The sequence below is a fragment of the Ixodes scapularis genome, unplaced genomic scaffold (genome assembly GCF_016920785.2).
Source record: "Ixodes scapularis isolate PalLabHiFi unplaced genomic scaffold, ASM1692078v2 PGA_scaffold1__304_contigs__length_218370807, whole genome shotgun sequence".
NCBI lineage: Eukaryota > Metazoa > Arthropoda > Arachnida > Ixodida > Ixodidae > Ixodes > Ixodes scapularis.
The window spans coordinates 209,831,835-209,850,581 of NW_024609846.1; the positions used below are offsets into that span (position 1 = coordinate 209,831,835).

General features: G+C 44.1%; 1 protein-coding gene across 1 annotated transcript in view; it reads left to right on the top strand.

The window, feature by feature from the left end:
• LOC8039476 (protein KIAA0100) overlaps positions 1–18,747 on the top strand; it is a 113,959-nt gene that overhangs the window by 61,933 nt on the left and 33,279 nt on the right. Inside the window, exons 32-36 of the mRNA XM_029994568.4 lie at positions 1,572–1,718; positions 4,619–4,866; positions 13,054–13,260; positions 16,363–16,638; positions 17,243–17,444. Of these exons, the coding sequence (XP_029850428.2) occupies positions 1,572–1,718; positions 4,619–4,866; positions 13,054–13,260; positions 16,363–16,638; positions 17,243–17,444 (1,080 nt within the window). The remainder of the gene's footprint in view (positions 1–1,571; positions 1,719–4,618; positions 4,867–13,053; positions 13,261–16,362; positions 16,639–17,242; positions 17,445–18,747) is intronic.

The following is an 18,747-nucleotide window of genomic DNA, read 5'->3' on the forward strand; positions in this document are numbered from 1 at the left end:
TAAGGACATGCAACAGAAGGTGCTCTGACTCTACTCCTGGCACGCCACCTGGTTTGAGTCCCCGATTACGCAACACTTCTTAGAAGAGAGAAGAGGACGCATAGAAAAATAGTTTGCAGAATCAAAAGGAACCTTTGTCAGCATGGTAACAATGCCCCAGCATCTCCTTGACCTTGGTGCCCTTAAAAGTAAAAAAAAAAAATTGTGTTTGGACTTTTCTTTTTGGAGGGGGGGGGGGAGAGTATTTCTCAAGATATGTAACGAAATACATTTCACCCTGATTGTATCGCGATACAAGGGAACATTCAAAATGTATTTCGATACAGGAATACAGATACTGGTGAAAAAAATGTATCGCGATACAGAAATACAGATACAAATTGTATTTCTGAAATACTATCGCGATACATTTGTATCGCGATACTGCCCAACTCTGTAGGGAGTACATGCATGGCCAAGATACCTGAAAAACGTCACCATCCATCTATCAATTTTGGGATTTCGCTAGCAACCAACTAACACAGGTGCCGATAGAGTAACCAAAGGGTTGTCTCAACAGCGGCGGCGATCTCAAAGGAGCCGTCAAACCTAGTAGCCCACGGTCCCCACATCTCCGCGGCAATGTAGACGATGTTTAGGGCTACATTACCGCGGGTCGGTTTGATTAATTACCTCCGTCGGTGCCAATGATAGACTACCTTGTCTCACTCTCTCGAATATAGTGGAAGAGAAGACACACGTACCAGAGTAAGGACAGAGTACAAGAGCATTTATTAGAACACTCTTAAAATGAACTACAATGTCCCCATCCAAAATGCCCCCTGCGCCGGCAAGGTAAGAAAAGGTCCTTACCTGGCCAGACGCAAGGTTCCGGATAGCCAAGACCGGGGAAAGCTTCGGAGAAGTCGCCGACACACGTCCTATCTCTTTCGCGGTCACCTGGACGAGTCCCTTTCCCGAAAGCGGGAAAACAAGAGGCGAAACCTCCTCGCTTGTCAGCAGTGATCTGCATCCGAGCGGGGCAACGGAAATCGGTCCCCCCGAGAGGGAGAGTGAGAGGAGAGCCCCCCAAGCCAGGCGGCCCTCCGTCTCACGAAGGGGTCGGAGCTCACGGCGAAGGAGGCCGAGTGTTCCGACCCGCGGCCGTTATCACAGCCATCGGGGAAGGGAGACCATAGGAATCCCCACACAATAAAAGAATGAAACTGGACGAGAAGTGCAAGTGCCAAAGAAAGGATCAGCCATGCGGGCTGTTCAGTGAGTGCTGTGTTCGGGGTCTACACAAAAAACTGAAGCTGTAGGTAAAGAGTTTTTCCCATGAAACTAAGGCCTTCTTTTTCGTGGATGGCTAATAAAATACATATGTAAGAAACAGAGATAAGTATTCTACCTAATATAATTTGCCAGTTAACTTCAGCTTGTGGTGTCTTAGTGTGTTTTGCAGAGGGAAGTCTATTAATGTGTCTAGGCGGGATGTTTGAAACTGTGACGCAACAAAACGAGCTTGGCAAGTCACCGGCTTTAGCACAGGTGGCTTCCTCCGGTAAAGGGTGTGGCACGCTTTCTTACAGGAGCATGACAGCTACCGAGCGTTCCGTTCTCAGAACCTGAATCTCTCGATGTCTCTGGAGACCAAGATGGCGGCACTGGAGACTGCAGACTCTATCCCGACCCTCCTGCTCTACAGTTCCACTCTCAAGTGGATTGAGAGCCTCAAGGTACCAACCGTGGACGACAAACGCATTGCGAATTTAGAAGGAGGTTTTCAAGAGAGAGCCATGTGGAATGAAATGATCTTGGAACGCTCTGTACTCTTATATTTTGTAATTTTGTCCTCGTTTTATTTTAACACAAAATTCGTTTAATGAGTCCTTTTCATCGTGAAAATTGTCACAAACAAGTGCCATGAATGAGCGTCATAGGTGGGAGTCCTACATGACGTTAAGGTTATGTATAAAGCTGCTTACAGAGGTCCATGGAACATCAACATAAGAAAGTTGCCCCAGCAAAGCTTGGGCCTGGGTAGGTGTGGTGGCAGTCCAATGCTATAGCCACTGAGTTGCCCAGCGCAGCTGCTCTGAAAGAGAAAATGATTTTATTTGCGTGAAAACAGACAAAGATCATATTCTCTTCACCAGAACTAACTTGTGTGAATTCTCCCCGGTACTACAAGCTATGGCTGACTGGAATGGGCTGTCAAGCGAAATTGCTGTCACCAGAAACCATGACGCTTTTGTGGCATTATTGCATGAATCATAGTCATGACAATAGCTTTGTGTTTATTTTTTTGTTCTTGAGCAGCACCTGCACGATTGAGATGCCTGTGTGCGTGACCATGAGCCATGCTATTCTTCGTTAAGTTCTGTTTAGCGTGATTCTGTGTCCCTTTTTATATTTGTTTTTCTTTTTCACAATATTGTGCGACTATGTAAACATTACACGTAACCGCCCTCTATGTAATGCCCCTCTCGAGGCTTTAGAGGTATTTAATATAATAAATACAGTAATTCCTCGTTATAACAAAGTCAATGGGACGGGAAAACAAATTTGATATAAGCGGTAATTCGATAACAGTGATAGAGCCAAAAAAACAGTGCCAGGAGCCTTGAAGGTGGACGGGAACACTGAGGAACATGCTGACGTATATTTAACCAAACAAACCTTGGTTACGAACAACAAGCGGCAGCTTTGCCGAGTGAAAAAATATTTAAGTGGTGTTAGCCAATAATTTTATCTGGGCATCAGTTCTCCTTGAACCGCTCCAGGCATTGCAAGAACACTGTTACCTTCGCTGCACTCCACTTTGTTTCGAAGCAGCCGTAGGATGTTTCGCGTCTCCACAGTCGTCGGCGTTTCCCAAGGTGCCTCTCCGACGTTGCTTCATGTTTACCCTGGCCGCATGCAAGGTCTATGCTCGCAGCATCCGTGGCAGGAGCAACAACAGGAATGTCTGCATCGACAAGCACGAACATGTCAGCTATCCTCGATGGCTCTGCCAGCATGTTTTCACACATTCCTGTAGATAACGTTGCAGCTCTGAAAATCGTGCGCCAGATAGGCAAGCGGGCTTGCAAGAGGAAATCCAACGTGCGCAAAGCAGCTGGCGATCTTTCGTCTCCGGGTCGCGGGCGTGCTTTCTCTTGCATGAGAAACTTCTCAAACCTTTCCATTATGCCTTGCCTGTTCTGCAAAATGCTGGACAGTGTCGAACAGCCGATGCCGGAATGTCGAATACTTTGGTGATTTCGAACTTGGACCGGCCACTTTTATTTCAACCTGGTAGATCTAAGCATCTTTCAGTAAACAAATGATGCACGTGTGCGTGTACACCACAGGCGCGCACGTCGAGGGCTCCCAAAGGGACGCTGGGGATAATCTCCTTAGGGCTTCATCGGCTCCACCCAGCTCCATCGCTCCCTTGACCCGATTCCGACGGGAGTCTGGCAGGGTTGGCCGCGGGCACTGTGACTAGCGTCGGAATGTGGATGCTGCTCCCGCTGCTCCCTGCCTGTATCGGCATCGGAAGCAGCGCTGTGCGTGTGCTGCCCTCCGTCACCCATTTGCTCCATTTTCTTGTAGTATAGTGTTTTCCCAGTTTGCCGTATGCCTCAGGGGAGAAGAGGGAGGGAACGCGAGGGTCTTCGTGCGCCTCCGTGTAGGCTTGCATGCTTTTGGCACCGCGGCCTTCGTAATAAGCATGGTCGGCTGCCAATACATTTAAAATAATCCGGTTCGAAATGCGTGCATTTCGGTCAGGACCATGTTGAACTTTGATAAAAGCGATAATTTGAAAAAAGCTATTTCGTTGTAACGAGGGATTTCTGTAAATAAATAAACAAATAAATAAATAATAAAATTTGTGAATAAAAATAATACAATAATAAATAAATAACGAAACAAATAAATAAATAATAAAAATAAAATAATAAAACAAAACAAAAATAAAAAAGTACATGATAAAAAGAACGAAAAATCTATCACAAACCCCACCGGAGTGTGGTCTGTGAAGGACAGATGCTGTGCTCCCAGTCCTTTGTCAGCATGCTCAAGGGGTATCAAAATGAAATCCTGGCTCTTGTTATTGTCTAAATGTCACCAGTGTTTTGGCAACACCACAGGGACACCCAACTTTTCGTTCAGAAGGTCTCGAAATATTTCTTCAAAGCAAGTACTAAAACGATTACCAGAGTGCACCTGGTGGATGCTTACAAAGCTGCTTAGAATGTCGTTATGTCTATATTACCAAAAAATAGCAACATCTCTTTTCAGAGATGTTGTTAATCTCTCAAAAAAGGAGTTCAAAAGTGTTGATTTTTTTTACCTTCGCTGAGGTTTGAATTGGCAAGGCTTAGCTTCAAAGGTTTCTCGAAGTTTGTGTTTGACATTTTAAAATTTTGTATTAAGTTCAAGTTTGAGAAATTAGTAGATTTAGAATTTCTTTGAAGTTCAAGTTTGGAGAGTTCAATGTCTCCAAGCCTCACGACTCCCGATTGGCTCTGCTGCTTATGACTTTGGCCGTGGTCATTTTACTGTGAAACTGAGTGACGTGCCTCGGTCGTTGTGTCACTTAGCGTCGCGACAAGGCCTCCTGCTCAGCCCGTCGACCCCCGAACCGCAGGCCATCCTCGGCGGGCAGCCGAAGCTGACGCGTCGGGGCCCCCTGTTTGACAACGTGAAGCCCCGCAAGACGCAGCTGACGCGCCACGTGAAGAGCCTGCAGCTGGCTGTGGCCCTGCACAAGTTCCAAGTCTGCTACTGGACCTCCCTGGCCAAGCAGCACGGCTTCGAGCTGCTCGCCGGCCGGCTCCAGCTCAGCTCGGAGCACGGCCTCACCCTGGAGCCCGTTCGCGACGGGCTGCTGCACAGGTGCGCCCCCTCCCCCCCGGGGGAAGGAACCGGGGACGGCTGCCGTTTCGGTTTTCATGCCAGTTGTTTCCTCACAAGAGTGCGAAGGGGGGAATCTCAAGGGGTCGTAACACAATAGTCATACGGCACTATGGTTGTATTCAATGAATGAATTTAGGGGAAGTGTGCTCTTGTTTACCCATGGCTCTCCGTGAGGCGCATGGTGATTCCATCTGTCCACAATGCGGGTGGAGACAAAGCATCCACACTAATGGCACAGGGCACAAGCTCTTAGCAGTTGATTCCAGTGCACAAGCGTTGCATCAGCGCCTCCCATGGCTTCAGCCTCGCATCCACAGCATTCGTTTTGCTCCGAGTACCAAGTGTAAAAGAAAGCTTAGTTCTGCTTTTTGCCAGATGAGCTGTGCCGATTGAATCTCGAGGCGAACACAAAATTTAAAGGGGCACTAAAGTGGATTTTGAGATCCTCTTTTTATGTTGCAAACTCTGTCTATTTGCCCTAAGCATCGTAGAAAACCCAAAATTTCTACCATGCGTGGCTTTGTTCTCTGCGCGCTCTCGTCTCCTCCTAGCCCTCGGTTTCTCGGCGCATTAAAAGCGCAACCAAACGCTGCAATGCATTCTTTTATTTAGCTATATCTCAAAAAAAGGGCGAACCGCAATGTTTGGTTGCATTTTTAAGGGGGAGAAAGGACACGCGTGATTGTAATTTTGGGTTTTCTAGGATGCTTAGGGTGTATAGATTGAGTTTGTACCATCAAAAAACAATTTCAGAGTTTACTTTAGTGCTCCTTTGCAAATGTGCCAAACAAAAATTGCCCTATACCAGCCACGGCATCAAATCGTTCTGCGGACCAACCAGGAAAGGTAGTAGCCATGACGAGTTACATGGTGTGGGGGCTTGTGGAAGAGAAAGACATTGGCACGACTAGGGTGTGCGAAGGCGATCAGTGAATTTTGGGGCCCATTTGGATGAAAGTACTATGTTTTTTCTGTGCCCAGACTGTATTGTTCTTGCAGGCTCCGCAGGCGTCAGTCAGATGTGCGTCTCGGTAGCGGACTGTTCTTTTTATTGTGGTGGAACATTGGCTGGCAGTAATGAATTTTTAATTTGAATCTGACTACAGCAGCAGTATAATGCGATTTGCAAAAAAGAGACTTAATTGCCTTGATCCTATGTATGAAGTCAGAGTTAAGAAAAAACTTTAATCTTCAAAAAAATTAAACAATTAAATATATTAAAATAATTTGTTTCTTTATTAGTAAATTACAAACGACATATTTTCTAAATACTACACTCAGGAAGTGCACATGTATGTAGTTACATGAATTCAAAGTTCTATATCCATATTGTTTGCAAGCATGTTTTGAAAAACCTTTCCTGCTTTCTCAGAATTAATTTTTTTGTTAGCGCACAAAGTTTCGCCCACTGTATCTTTTGATCAAGGATTGGATCTGAATACTTTTTTCAGGGTTTAATACCTTGTATATCAGAAAGTGCAACGAGACTGATATTTCTGAAAAATGTTGGCTACAATATTTTCTAATCGGCAAAGACTTATTCCTAATTATGAGTGAAATATTTTCAACTTGTGATAACTTTTTTTAGAATTACGCTAAAATTAGAATAATGGTTTCATTGCACTCTCTACTATTTGTAGAACATGTCAACATACTCTGTGCCAGATTTTTGATGGTGGTATTGCAACACAGTGGGGCAGAAACATTTGTGATAAAGATAGTGAGCTTATGTTTGTGCTCAGCTCAAAAATTCTAGTAGATTTGAAAATTTAATATAAATTAAATGAAAAATTAAAAAAAAATTTTTTGAGACCAGTGCAGACTAAGAGGCTGTTATATAGGGGGGGGGGGGCGATATATGATATTTTCCTGCTAGATTTAGCGGGCAGCGGTCACATGATGTCGCCAGGGTGGCGTCATGCGACACCAACCTCGTGGCCACTTCACAAGACATCACTGTTAAGTCATGGTGTCGAGTAACATCACAATGTCAATATGACACTGCATCATGATGTGGCTGTGACATGACACCACGACGTAAGAGTGATGTTACGTGACCTGACCGTGTAGCCCATAGTGGCACCAACCACGTGATCGTTGTACAACCCTGTTATTTCGTTTTCGTAGCAACTTTTCGTAATGAGGTTAATTCAAGGGTGCATGCGAGCTGGTTGAAAATAGACATTATAGGCCGGTTCTCACATGCAGCGAAGCGCTGATGTAGCGCTCCTTGCGTGCCGTCAGCTACTTATCGTCTGCCATGAGCAACAGTTTTGACGGTGCGATACAAAGCTGGTGAAGGCTCCCGTCAGCACGCGCTTAGCGCGAGGTCAGCGCTATGCTTGTAGCGCTCCGCTGCATGTGTGAACAGGCCTTATTTTAACCCTGGAGAGTGTGGACAAAGAGGACAGCACAACACAAATCTCAAAAATTCATTAAATGAAGTCATTAAAGTCTTTGCCTTTTTGTACCACTCTGGACTTACAAATCAGCCAATAAAAGCAATTTGCTTTGAAGCTAACAAGAGTGCTTGTTGGTCGCAGGAGTAGAATACAAGAGACAGAGAAACTGTGTCAGCATTGCTTGATTGTCAAGTCTGACAGCAGTGGTCAGTGGTCATGGTATTAGAGAAAAAAAACATTTAGATAGAACAGTTACATTGTTTTGAGCCCTTCCCATTTCATAATGGGGCCAATTCATATTTCTTAGTTTTACCGAGTTTAATGTTAATCTTGTAGTAAGCTTAATAACAAATTGTCTGACCACCACAGTGACCCCAATGCAACAAGCTGACCTATGATTCCGATGGCAGGGATTCATAGGCCACCCACTGACCTATGGATTGCTCCCAAAATGATAGGGAGGTCATCGAACCTTCAGAATTTGTTTTTAGCTCAGTGACAGGTCAGAAAAGAAAAAAAGTTTCCCCTTTGCTGCACTAATGTGGCAAAGGTAGGGGTAACAGAGATTGTGATGCGTTAGTGTGGAGAGAGTGTGCACACATGTGGAGACTGGATGGCATGAAGCAGCCCTGTGTTGTGCAAGGTAGACGCGTGAGCATCCGTGGACATTTTGTTTGTGGGTGCCATCTTTCATGATTCCGGTGTGAATGCGACTTTCTCGGAGCCTGTTGAAGTGTAAGACGCAGTAGACGGAGCGTGCGGAAAACAACAATTGGAACGCGCCAGCGTCGAGCAAAGCCCTGGTGCCAGCTCGCAGCAAAAGAGAATCAAACAGTCGGAACTACTTCAACCCGTTGCGGCAAAGGAGTCTGCTTTGTTCCTCTGCTTTTTTGTTGCTCTTTCTTGAGCTCTTTCTTCGGGGAATCCTGGAGCGCACTCGTTTTGCGGAGCAGAAATTCGCTGTGTGTCTGAACACGCAATGTTTTAGCCCCTCCGGGATTAACTCAGAGGCACTTGAAAAAGAGGTTTGCCTGGCACCTGTGCCCAACCATCGAGGAACGGAGCGCTCCATCAGCATTTGGCTGGCAGCCGGCTTGTCGACTTCCGTCGCCCTCACCTAATCAAATATGGTTACATGCCAGCCATATGACACATTCTGTATAAAAAGAAATGTATTGTTACCTTTGGTTAGACAATCCAGAGGAAGCAGGCATTAGTGACATGCCTTACGTTATAGTACTACCTCCCAGACAGTGCCACTATAGACCTTTTCACCCTCCGCCGCATGGGCGCTGCCATCTTGGAATCACGTGATGCGGCCGCCATTAGGTTGCTTCAACTTGTTGCTCCGCTCTCCCGTCCGCGCCTTGGCGGACGCGTTGAATTCGTGTTTTTCGTCTCGTTTCACCGCGTCTCTTGCCTTACTCCGTAAAGTGTCGTCCGATACTTATACTTACCATGCAATTGCATTGCATCATTATGCGCGCAACTTCTGTAGTTGATTTTGTAACACGTTTATAATATTTTTTACCGTCGGCGTGCGAGCCTCGAGGGGGACCATTTGCAATAGGAAGCCCAATGTTATTATATATATATATATATATATATATATATATATATATATATATATATATATATATATATATATATATATATATATATATATATATATATATATATATATATATATATATGAGTGCACATTGGTGTCAAGGAAGAAAACAAAAACACTCAGCGTAATTAGCCACGTGTTTTTCCTGAAAACATGGTGTTTTGTAGTTACAACAGATCGAAAACAGTTTTTTTTTTGGTTACACTAGGGAACTAGTGGACAAGGCGGGGGAACAAACATTTAGTTTGAATTATTTTTAATGCTAGAAATAATGGCACCTTAACATTAGGCAACTTGTTTGTTCGCAATATCACACCTATATCTGTTTTACGTTCTTAATCACGTGTGCGATATAAGCATTCGCTTTATCGGTTTGTTTATGAGTTCCACGGAGTTGTATATCCTGCTTGGTTACATGTCTATATAGTCTTTCAGTTGTTTAAGTCATTTTTTAATATAACCATGCAGTTTCAAGTAATTTATTTCAACACAAATATTTGAACCCTGCACGTAAGAAACTTCCACAGACAACTTGATAGTGCCTATGATTCATAAAATGTAACGCCGAAAAGAATTCTTCTGCATGAAAATCACCCGAGTGCAGCCGGTTGTCGGCTTCGAATAGAAAGTTACTTTCAGTAGATGGCGACGTCAAAATGTGCAAAGCGCATCGTTTCAAATCAGTGAACAGCTTTCTCTAAAGGTCCATTGGGTGGCGCCTGGCGTTCGACTTCAGCCAAACTTATCGGAGATAATTTCTTTTGCGCTCTTCAATTTCATTCGGCAAATTTTATGGAAGATGACTATCAGGCTTTATTTGAAGCCTGGCATTCACTTATCTTACCATTCTCATACGTTGAGAACGTCGTAAGCAAATGTCCATATAACAAAAAGTTTATTTCATAAGGCCAATATTTTTAAATGCTGTAAATGAGTACTTTAGTTAAAGAAATTTTCTAGTCAGCCTAGGCTGGTCTATCAAAATATTTCTCGAGTGCTTAATTTCTTTAAATAAAACAGGCTGAGACAATATCACTTTTTTATATTATCTACGTGATTATATTAAACTTTTCTAGTCATTATAAAAGATGTTTTCAGTCTCGAAGTTAGAACAGGTTAATGTACGGGAACCAAACATCGAACAGTAAACTTGTCAGTTCATCTGTTCTTGGTGATTCAGCAGATTGTTGATCGTGTTGTCGACCTGATTTTTCACTAAGCACTCATGCAATATAGTCTGTTGCAATATAAGATGATCAGTTCAATATCTGACTTGAGTGCGAGCTATCTACTTCCGTACAGCTCGGTGCACGCACAGTCAAAGCACGGCGGCAGGCAACGAGCGCAGGCTGCAGGAGGAGCTTGTCCGGCTCTTTATTTTTTTTTTTTATTCTTGAAATTAGTGTCCGCAGGTACGGCCGTGTACAATGGTACTTTTCCCTGTGCGTCAGCGCAGTTGTTTCACCGCCGAACCGGACAGAAATTAATGATGGACGGAATCAGACGCATATAGTGTTCGTAAAAAAAGATCGCAATTTAGGCTCGAAACCACTTCGTGGTTTGCCAAGTGGCTCAATACTATTGTTTCATTCGCTGTGTGCTACTAGAAAGAAATTCATATCGCAAAATTAATCGAAAGTGGCATGAAACAGCATCACAATCGCGTGTATGTTGAAACCGAAACCGACCAAATTGAAGCAACCTAATGGCGCCGAGTGCGCCAGCGCCCTCTACCCGCCGGTCAGGCAACTACTGAAATGAAAAGGTCTATACCTTACACCTTTCAACTTTTAATAATTGTGGCAGACATAGTAGTGGTGCATATCTCGCTTCTTAAATTCTCTCTGGAGGAATATTTGCATCGTACTAGGGGCACTTTCTTATGTTAGTTTGCAAACGGCACATGCACCATATTTCCTAGCTTCTCACTTTGCAGGTCCCAGGTGACGTGCGAGATAAGTAAAGCTGGCACTAAGTACTTTACCACATCTGCCGAGCCTCAATAGCAGAAGTATGGGATGGCACTTAGTTGGAACACCTCTCACTGATGCAGCTGTAGCTGTGCTGGTTGCTTTTCATATGCGGGCCACTTTGTTGCAACCTGTTGTACATCATTTTCATTATTCTACTACAGTCTAAGCTCATTACAACAGACCTGGTTACAACAGACATTTGGATATAACATACCGATTTGTGAAGTTCTGTTGGTTTTCCTCTACTACCATTGACTCAACTTCATATCTGCATACAACATACTCCTCTTACAACAGCCCGAAATCTTCATCAAAATCAAGGTCTGTTATAACGAGCTTAGACTGTATATGGTGTCTCTTGGTTTATGCCTCATGCAAATAATTGTCAAAGTTGAAACTCTCCTGAGGCTTTACACCAATACCGCATGTAACGCTGACTACACTCTAGCAGTATGAAATAACACTAAAACACGAGAGGCTCGGATAATATGGTCGTCGTAACGAGCCTTCTACGCAACAAATGTAACAACAAATCATGTCGACGATGGTGCATTCGCTCAAAGCCACTCAGAAAATGAGTGGGCAGTAGAAGTTTCTTTTAAGAAAAACGATGCATCTTATTTTCAAGACTTTTGCAGCAGTCAGCTGCTTCAATATGAAAACCTGGGAACGCATATTTTTAGGGAGCTGAAAGTTTCATGTCAGTATATGCTTTTCAGTAGAACGAAAACACCTGTGCGTGAGGAATTGTGATGCTCTGAGAGCTGTCTCTGTGATGAGTGTGACATCTGCCTCCTTTCTGTCTAATTCCTAACTGCTCTCTTCCCTCTGTCCTCTTCCTGCTGCCCCTGCTGGTCTGTGCCCTTTCTCATGGCCACCAGCCGCATGTGTCAGACCACTCCAAGGTAGGGCTCACCTTGGTTACCACCCACAGTGACCAGTGGCCCTCTTTGGTTTTCTTCTCCTCCTCAAGTTCACTTTTTCTAGCTTCTGGTTTGCAAGTATAAGTGCATCCCTTGCACATGACTCTCTTGTTTGTAATTAGCATATGTTCTCTCCTGCACATGCATGCTGATAGCGTATTCGGACTTTGTTGCTAGGAACCCTCCCCAAGCAAACAAGTTTTCTCGGTCGTCGCTGAACCTAAACGCAATGTACCTGTGGCAGGCTTGTGCAAGCCTGCCACAGGTACATTGCTCGTTGGTGTCATCTGGTTTTAATGGCTTGTTACAACACTTCTCGATAGGAAGACCCAACTTGACTGTCAGCTTGACTCGTGTGCGTCGACATCCGTCCCTCAAATTTTTTAATTTTCTTTTTTTTTTTGTGTTGCAATGGAGCTATGCTTTGAAACTTTACAAGGTACCCACCAGTAAAATACACCTTCAGTGAAATTTCTAGCTCATTATGTGCAAGAGCTGATTTTCTGGCTTGTTTTACAGCCAGTTTTCAAATCAGTGCTACCTTATCGATAGCTTGCTATACAGGAATAGTGACTAGTGGACGTTTGAGTATGAATCAGTGTAACGAAGCTCAAAAAAATCTTTTTAGCGCAAGTTTTTTTTTTTTTTTTCAGATATATCAGTTCTTTTTAGTCTTTCGAAGTTGTGGATTAAGTTGTGTAACACTGTCAAGTGTTGAGATGTAAAATAGGTTCTGAAAAATGTATTTTTTTTAATGCAATTAATGCAAGATATGAAGGCTTATCTGCTCTCATTAACAGTTTAAACATAGATTGACTCAGTCATCTGCATTATACTGAAACCATTCCTGAGCTGTAGCTCAGCCTGTGGTTGGATAGGCATTGTTGATACATTGTAAATGCCAATGGCATGTTTATGAGTGTTCATTAGTTAGATGACAAAAGGAAGCATTCAGTGATGCTATTGCTAAGCAGTAATAGTAGAAACACTAGTTGAAAGCCTGAAAAAATGCCACTAAAAATGCTCTCCTAACAACCACCAGATAAAAAAGATTTTTTTATATAGCCCACATCATATTCCCGCTGCACATTGTTAACGTAGCACGAAGAGCACATTATCTGATACAGAGGTTGAATCTGTTCATTTCTGCATGTCATTTCGTTCCATAACGATTAGACGCTACAGTACTAGCATTCCTCTCGGTATCAATAGCCTTACCGCTGCTTTGTTTCTTGCCTCGGCCGGCTGTCTGCTAGGCCTCGGGCCAACTGGTCGGTGGTCTACATGAACTGCGAGCTCGGGGACAGCGAGGTGTGGCTGTACAACACGAGCAGCGAGTCCGCCGCGGGAGACCAGGCAGGTGCCGGGGAGCAGCAAGAGGCTGAGGGGCTCGGGGAGCCGTCTTCCAGAGAGGACAGGGCCGGCGGCGCTGAACCCCAAGCACCGCTGCCCCCGCAACGCAGGTGGGGCCGTGTGGCGACGCCCTCGCTAGGAGCCACAATATACAGTCGAATCTCATTAATTCAAACTTGAGAGGGACCGGAAATTTGTTTGAATAAAGCAAAGCTTGAATTAACGGGAGTTTCCTCTCATAGAGACGCATAGGATGGGACCTGCGTGTTAGTTCGAATTATCTGCAAGTTTGAATTAAGAGAGTATGAATTAACGAGATTCGACTGTAATCCAGTGTTGGGGAGAAGAGTTCTCTTTTTTTTTCTTTTTGCAGGAATGAACTACTCATCGCCGAATGCTCAGTCTCTGCCCAAAAGAAAGCGCTACGCATCGGCACCCAGTGTTGAAATTGCAGAACTCGCTGTTATCTCATTGAGAGAGGACACTACTTAGGAAGTTTAATTTTTTTAATCGTTAGTTTTATTTGTACGAAATTTGCAGGACATGTATCTGGGCAAGGGGATGACATGCAAAGTTTTATGTTTATAAGTTTATCCTTCAAAGATTTATGTAGAAGTATCTCACTGTGGCACCTGAGTGAAACTATCGTTTAAAAAAGGTAATAATAATGGCCAGTTCTTTTGGTGAAACATAGTGTATACGTAACACTTGTGTGATGCGGCTATGGAGAGAAATTGTGGGAATTATACCATTTTTAACCGTTTGACAGTCGTCGCCGTACATGTACGGCGGCAATCGCATCTTTGAAAGTGCCCGCCTAAACGCGAAATTGCGCACGCCGTGGACAGTGTTGCTACTTGACATCTGATCGGCGAACTATGAACATTAAATTTCCACATTGTCTTGCTTTGTTGGGGATATTTACAGTAGTGGCAATTAGAATGCCGGCTCTTCCGATTCAGACTTTTAACACCTCTCAGAATTGAATTCAGAGGATGAGAGCTTACCATCCGATGGAGGAGCCCTGGAAAGTACTGCCAATTCAGAATCTGAAACCGCCGGAATGTCAAGGAAGCGGTCGTGCCCAAAATGAAACCGAATGGAAGAAAGGTGACTACTTTTCGCCTTCAATATTTCTATTTGACGCTTCTAAACCTGAACAACTTGCGAGCACTGTACGTACGCCCGCTAGAGAATTAGAAAAAAATCTCATACATTCACCCATTCTTTATATAATTCCTTTGGAAACAAAACCCGATCCCTAAGAAACATCTTTTGAGGGAGAAACTTGACCGTCAAAGAGTTCATTGAAAATAAAAATGTGAAACAGCTTTCATTTTTTGCATGCATCGTGTTGAAGGTACTGCAGCCTTTCATAACAAAAGACCATGAAAATGCAGAAGAGTAAGCTCACAGCTCCGTTTTTACAAAATTTTAGTACAGATACTTCAAAAACTGGCTTCACACATCAATTCATTATCTCAGATGTTAGTTTACCTGAACTGAGATTTCATGCCAAAAAGTAAAATGGAGGTTAATGTGTTTGAAAGTTTAGAAGGCTGCACTTTAGAAGGTGCCGGCATGTCAGAAATAATTTGTTATGGAAAAAATACTCTTCTTACAGGAGTGAAACTTTTCGACAGCATCCATCAGGATATTTGAAAGCTGATAAGATAAATGGCAACTGACGATGCCTGCGAATACATGGAGATGAATGGCATCTGCCACCGTTTGCTCCCAGAAAATTTCTCATAATCGCTCGCAACTTTTTAATCATAATGGTAGGTTCTGGAACTTTGGCAACTGGTCCCAACTGCTAGCGCTACTTTTGGTTGGAGACTGGGCATTAAGCAACATATAGTTTATGCTGTGGAATAAACATTGTTTTTTTTTTTCTTCAGTATGTCCAGCACTATGCACATGCGTGGTAGCTATTGGTTCCTTTTGCCTTTTTCCCCATAATGTGTGGCATAGCCTGTACAAATAAAATCCGGGCAGTTCTAGTTTCTATCCTAAAGCCTTGGCAGAAACATAAAAATAGCATAGAAACTTACGAGGAAACAAATGTCACATTAATGGAACAGGGATCGAGAAGAAAGCATGTCAGACTCCGGGTATCGCATCTTTGTGTTTGTTTTTATATAGTGCATTTTTTATGTAGAACTGAAAGAAGACTTTGCCAGCTGCTAAAAACTTCAAAAACAACAACTAGTAAAAAAAAAAGGGATACAGAAAAAGGATGCAATGTGGTGACGCTAGCCACGGCTAACCCTAACGCTGCATCGTGTCCTGGAAGGTTGAGAATGGAGTTAGGATCCGCTGTGTTCATCTGTATTCAGCATATAGTGGTGTAATTGATACTGTAAATGACTTGATGTTCCTGAGGACCCAACCTTCGCAAATTAAAAAATTACAAGTGTCCAAGGTCAGAGCGGCAAGGAGAGCTGGGAGAGCGCGCGATCGGCCGACGCGGAAGAATGACAAACATGCTTTCGCATTCACAGCTCATAACAACTGCTTAAGTGTACCTCGAGCCTTTTTCTTTATAAACTATGCTTTGAAGAGAAATGCAAAACCCCAGCTTCACTTTTTTTTATTTATTGAATGGTTGGAACAAAAAGTTATAATTAGGACATCATATGTTGTACAGATTGTTGAGAAACATTCCTGGGCACCGAGGCACAACAGCTAGAGGTAGTCTCCGTGCCTCACGCAATTGTTTAGACAACCAAAGCGCTCGTTGTGTGCGGTTGCCTCTGACCTTGAGCACCTCTCCTTCTTCTCTGGCGTAGTTTTATGCGTCTCCATTCAGCTGGCAACAGCTACAAGAATACCATCACCTGCATGTTAGCAAACAGAGCGACGCTTGTTGCCTTGTTTGTTGTTTGTCTGTGGGCTTCTAAAGCAGCAGTTCAAACGGAAGTATTAGTATCACCACAGTCACTGATGGGATAAGAACAGCTGGGAGGTCTGTCAGTCGTTCCACCTCCAGCGCAAACTTCCTACTTCCGACAACACTTTAGCATCTCATGAGCTCCAAGCACGCGGCCAGTGCACATCAGAAGGCAACAAGTGCTTGCATACGAAAGAGAAGTCGTGCAATTGTTTTATCAGTGAATGCTGCACCTAATTTTTATTAAAAACTACAAGCTCCAAGTTTACTCCGTGCTTCTTTAGTGTCTAAGCCCCACGACCCCCCCCCCCCCCCCCAGGTACTTCCTCAGCGTGTCTCGGGTGTCGTACGGCCGAGAGACCAAAGTGCGCACGACCGGCGTTGCGGCACTGACGGAGGAAGAGGACACGCCAACGCACCTGCTGGCAGTGCACGGCCTGCGGGGCGCCTGGACCAAGCACAACCGGGACGTGGTGTTCGGCCTCTTCGACAGCTACGTGGGGGCCAAGCTGCTGCGCAGGAACCTGTCCACCGACGCTCTCCGGGGCTTCCGGGTGGACGCGCAGCCGCTGGCGTCCCCCGAGATGAGGCCCAGGTGCGCACGGGCCTCACTCTATGACACTCTGTTCTTTCTTTGCCACTTGATTGATGCGATGAAGACTTCATATTAGTAGCATGTCCTTTGAAGGAGATGAGGTCCAGGTGACACTGTGATGGGTGTGACGTGACATTGTAAAGTTGCATCACACTGATGTTACGTAATACCGCTACATCACGTGATGCCACGGCGTCACGTGATGCTGTGATATCAAGTGACGTTATGGTTAATGGACAGTGTGATTCCATGCAGTCTATGAAGTAGAGTACAGCGATTCGGCTATTGCCGCAGTTTGTTTACAAGACATGGCGAGGAACCATGAATTTTTTTGGCAGTGTATCCCCCAAGATTTATTGGCTAGGCACTTTAATTTTATTGGACATTTTGCAATATCCTCAGTTCTGTTAAGCTTCATCTAGGCTCCGATAAGTGGCCTTTAAACTTCCACACATTTCCTTTTTCTAATGCCTAGAGATGCGTAAGATCCTCGGCCAATGAAGTTTGCACAGTACGGAATTGCATAAAGTTCATTCCGACTTCTAACTAAACAATGCACCTTGTGTTGCTTGTCCTTTGAACGGCCGCTGTTTCTGTCCCTCAGCCCACGTCCTGCCCGAAGGGGTGCCTCCCCGGCAGTGTCGATGCTTCAGCAGCTGGTGTCGGAGTCCTCCGGTCCCCGAACGGTCTACACGGAGGACGTGGAGGGCCCTGGCACGGAGGAAGAGCAGCTGCACGGCGTGGCAGCCTGCCAGGCCAACGATGTGCTTCACAAGAACTGGCTCGTGGAGCTTGTCAACAGCCAGGTATGTCACAGACAAAGCCCGAACAAGCGTGTGACCTTGAAGATTGCCAGTGCTATCTGACAGAAGAGTGCCGAGTTATCATCGAGGCTATTGTGTGAACAAGCAGTATTTCAGCAGCTGTTTGATTTCTGTGGTTACTCCCCGCATAGTCGTCAAATGGTTGCTGAATCATTACTGATGGTAGTGGTGCTCGGTGAAATAACATAATAACCGCTTATCATCATTTATCTCAGGAATTTATTATCAAACGCCCCAAAACTGATCACTCAATCAGCCGACCTGGTGGTTTCAGCCATGCCACACTTTGCCTTTTGTCGGAGAACGGTTTTACAGTTGGCGCTGAAATCGGCAACACCGGTCAAACGGGGAATGATGACAAAAATTGAACAGCCACTGAATGGTTGAGTTTTCTTCTGATAATTAGTGCTACAGGCCTTCTAAGCCACTTATTTGCCTGGGCTTTTTCATATCGTCTGTGACTGTACCTCACACTCTTGTACATCGGGTGTTATTTTTATTGCAAATGATGTTTCAACTCTGGAGAAAGCAGAAGACAGATTGGAACTCGCGCATTAAATAAAATAGATAGGTGGTCTAGCTGATATGAAACTTGCAAACAAAAAATGTTTCAAGGAGGCAAGGAGAGACACCACAAAGCACTACTTTCAATTAAAGACTTAGTGAAAATGTATGAACTATTGATAGGCCTCGTCAGGTTGGAATTTATATTTTAATATGAGAGGTGTGACATAGCACAGAGGTGCTTTGTCGGTGTATCCTCAATAAATTCTTAGATTGAAGTAGCACTTTGAGGTATCTCTCCCTCTGTCGTACTCTGTTTGAGGCACTTTTCATTTATAAGGTATGTGCCCAACTTCGTCAACATAATTTATTTTTATATCTTTACATTTAGCGGGTACCACTACCTAGAACGGATTAGATTTTGACATAACTTTAAGGGGAGACACGGCTCCTTGAAACAAAAAAATGACAAAAAAATCACATTTTTGAAATTATGTTTTTTAATATCTACAGATATTTTCGCATCTTTTCTCAAAATATTATCGCAAAATACACCCTATTTATTTCGGGGTATTGATTTGAAGTATCTAAACGGAAATGCTTTCTCCGAAAAAAGCAAAAAAAAAAGGTACAATTTGACCGCCGGTAGCTCGAGAACAACGCAATAGAAGGGGGACATCTTGGTCTCATTTGAAAGCTCCGCTCCCGCTCTTTCTTCTCCCGCCATTCACAATGCTACACGGCGATTGGCCGCCGAGAACGAAGCACAAATAAAAAACTT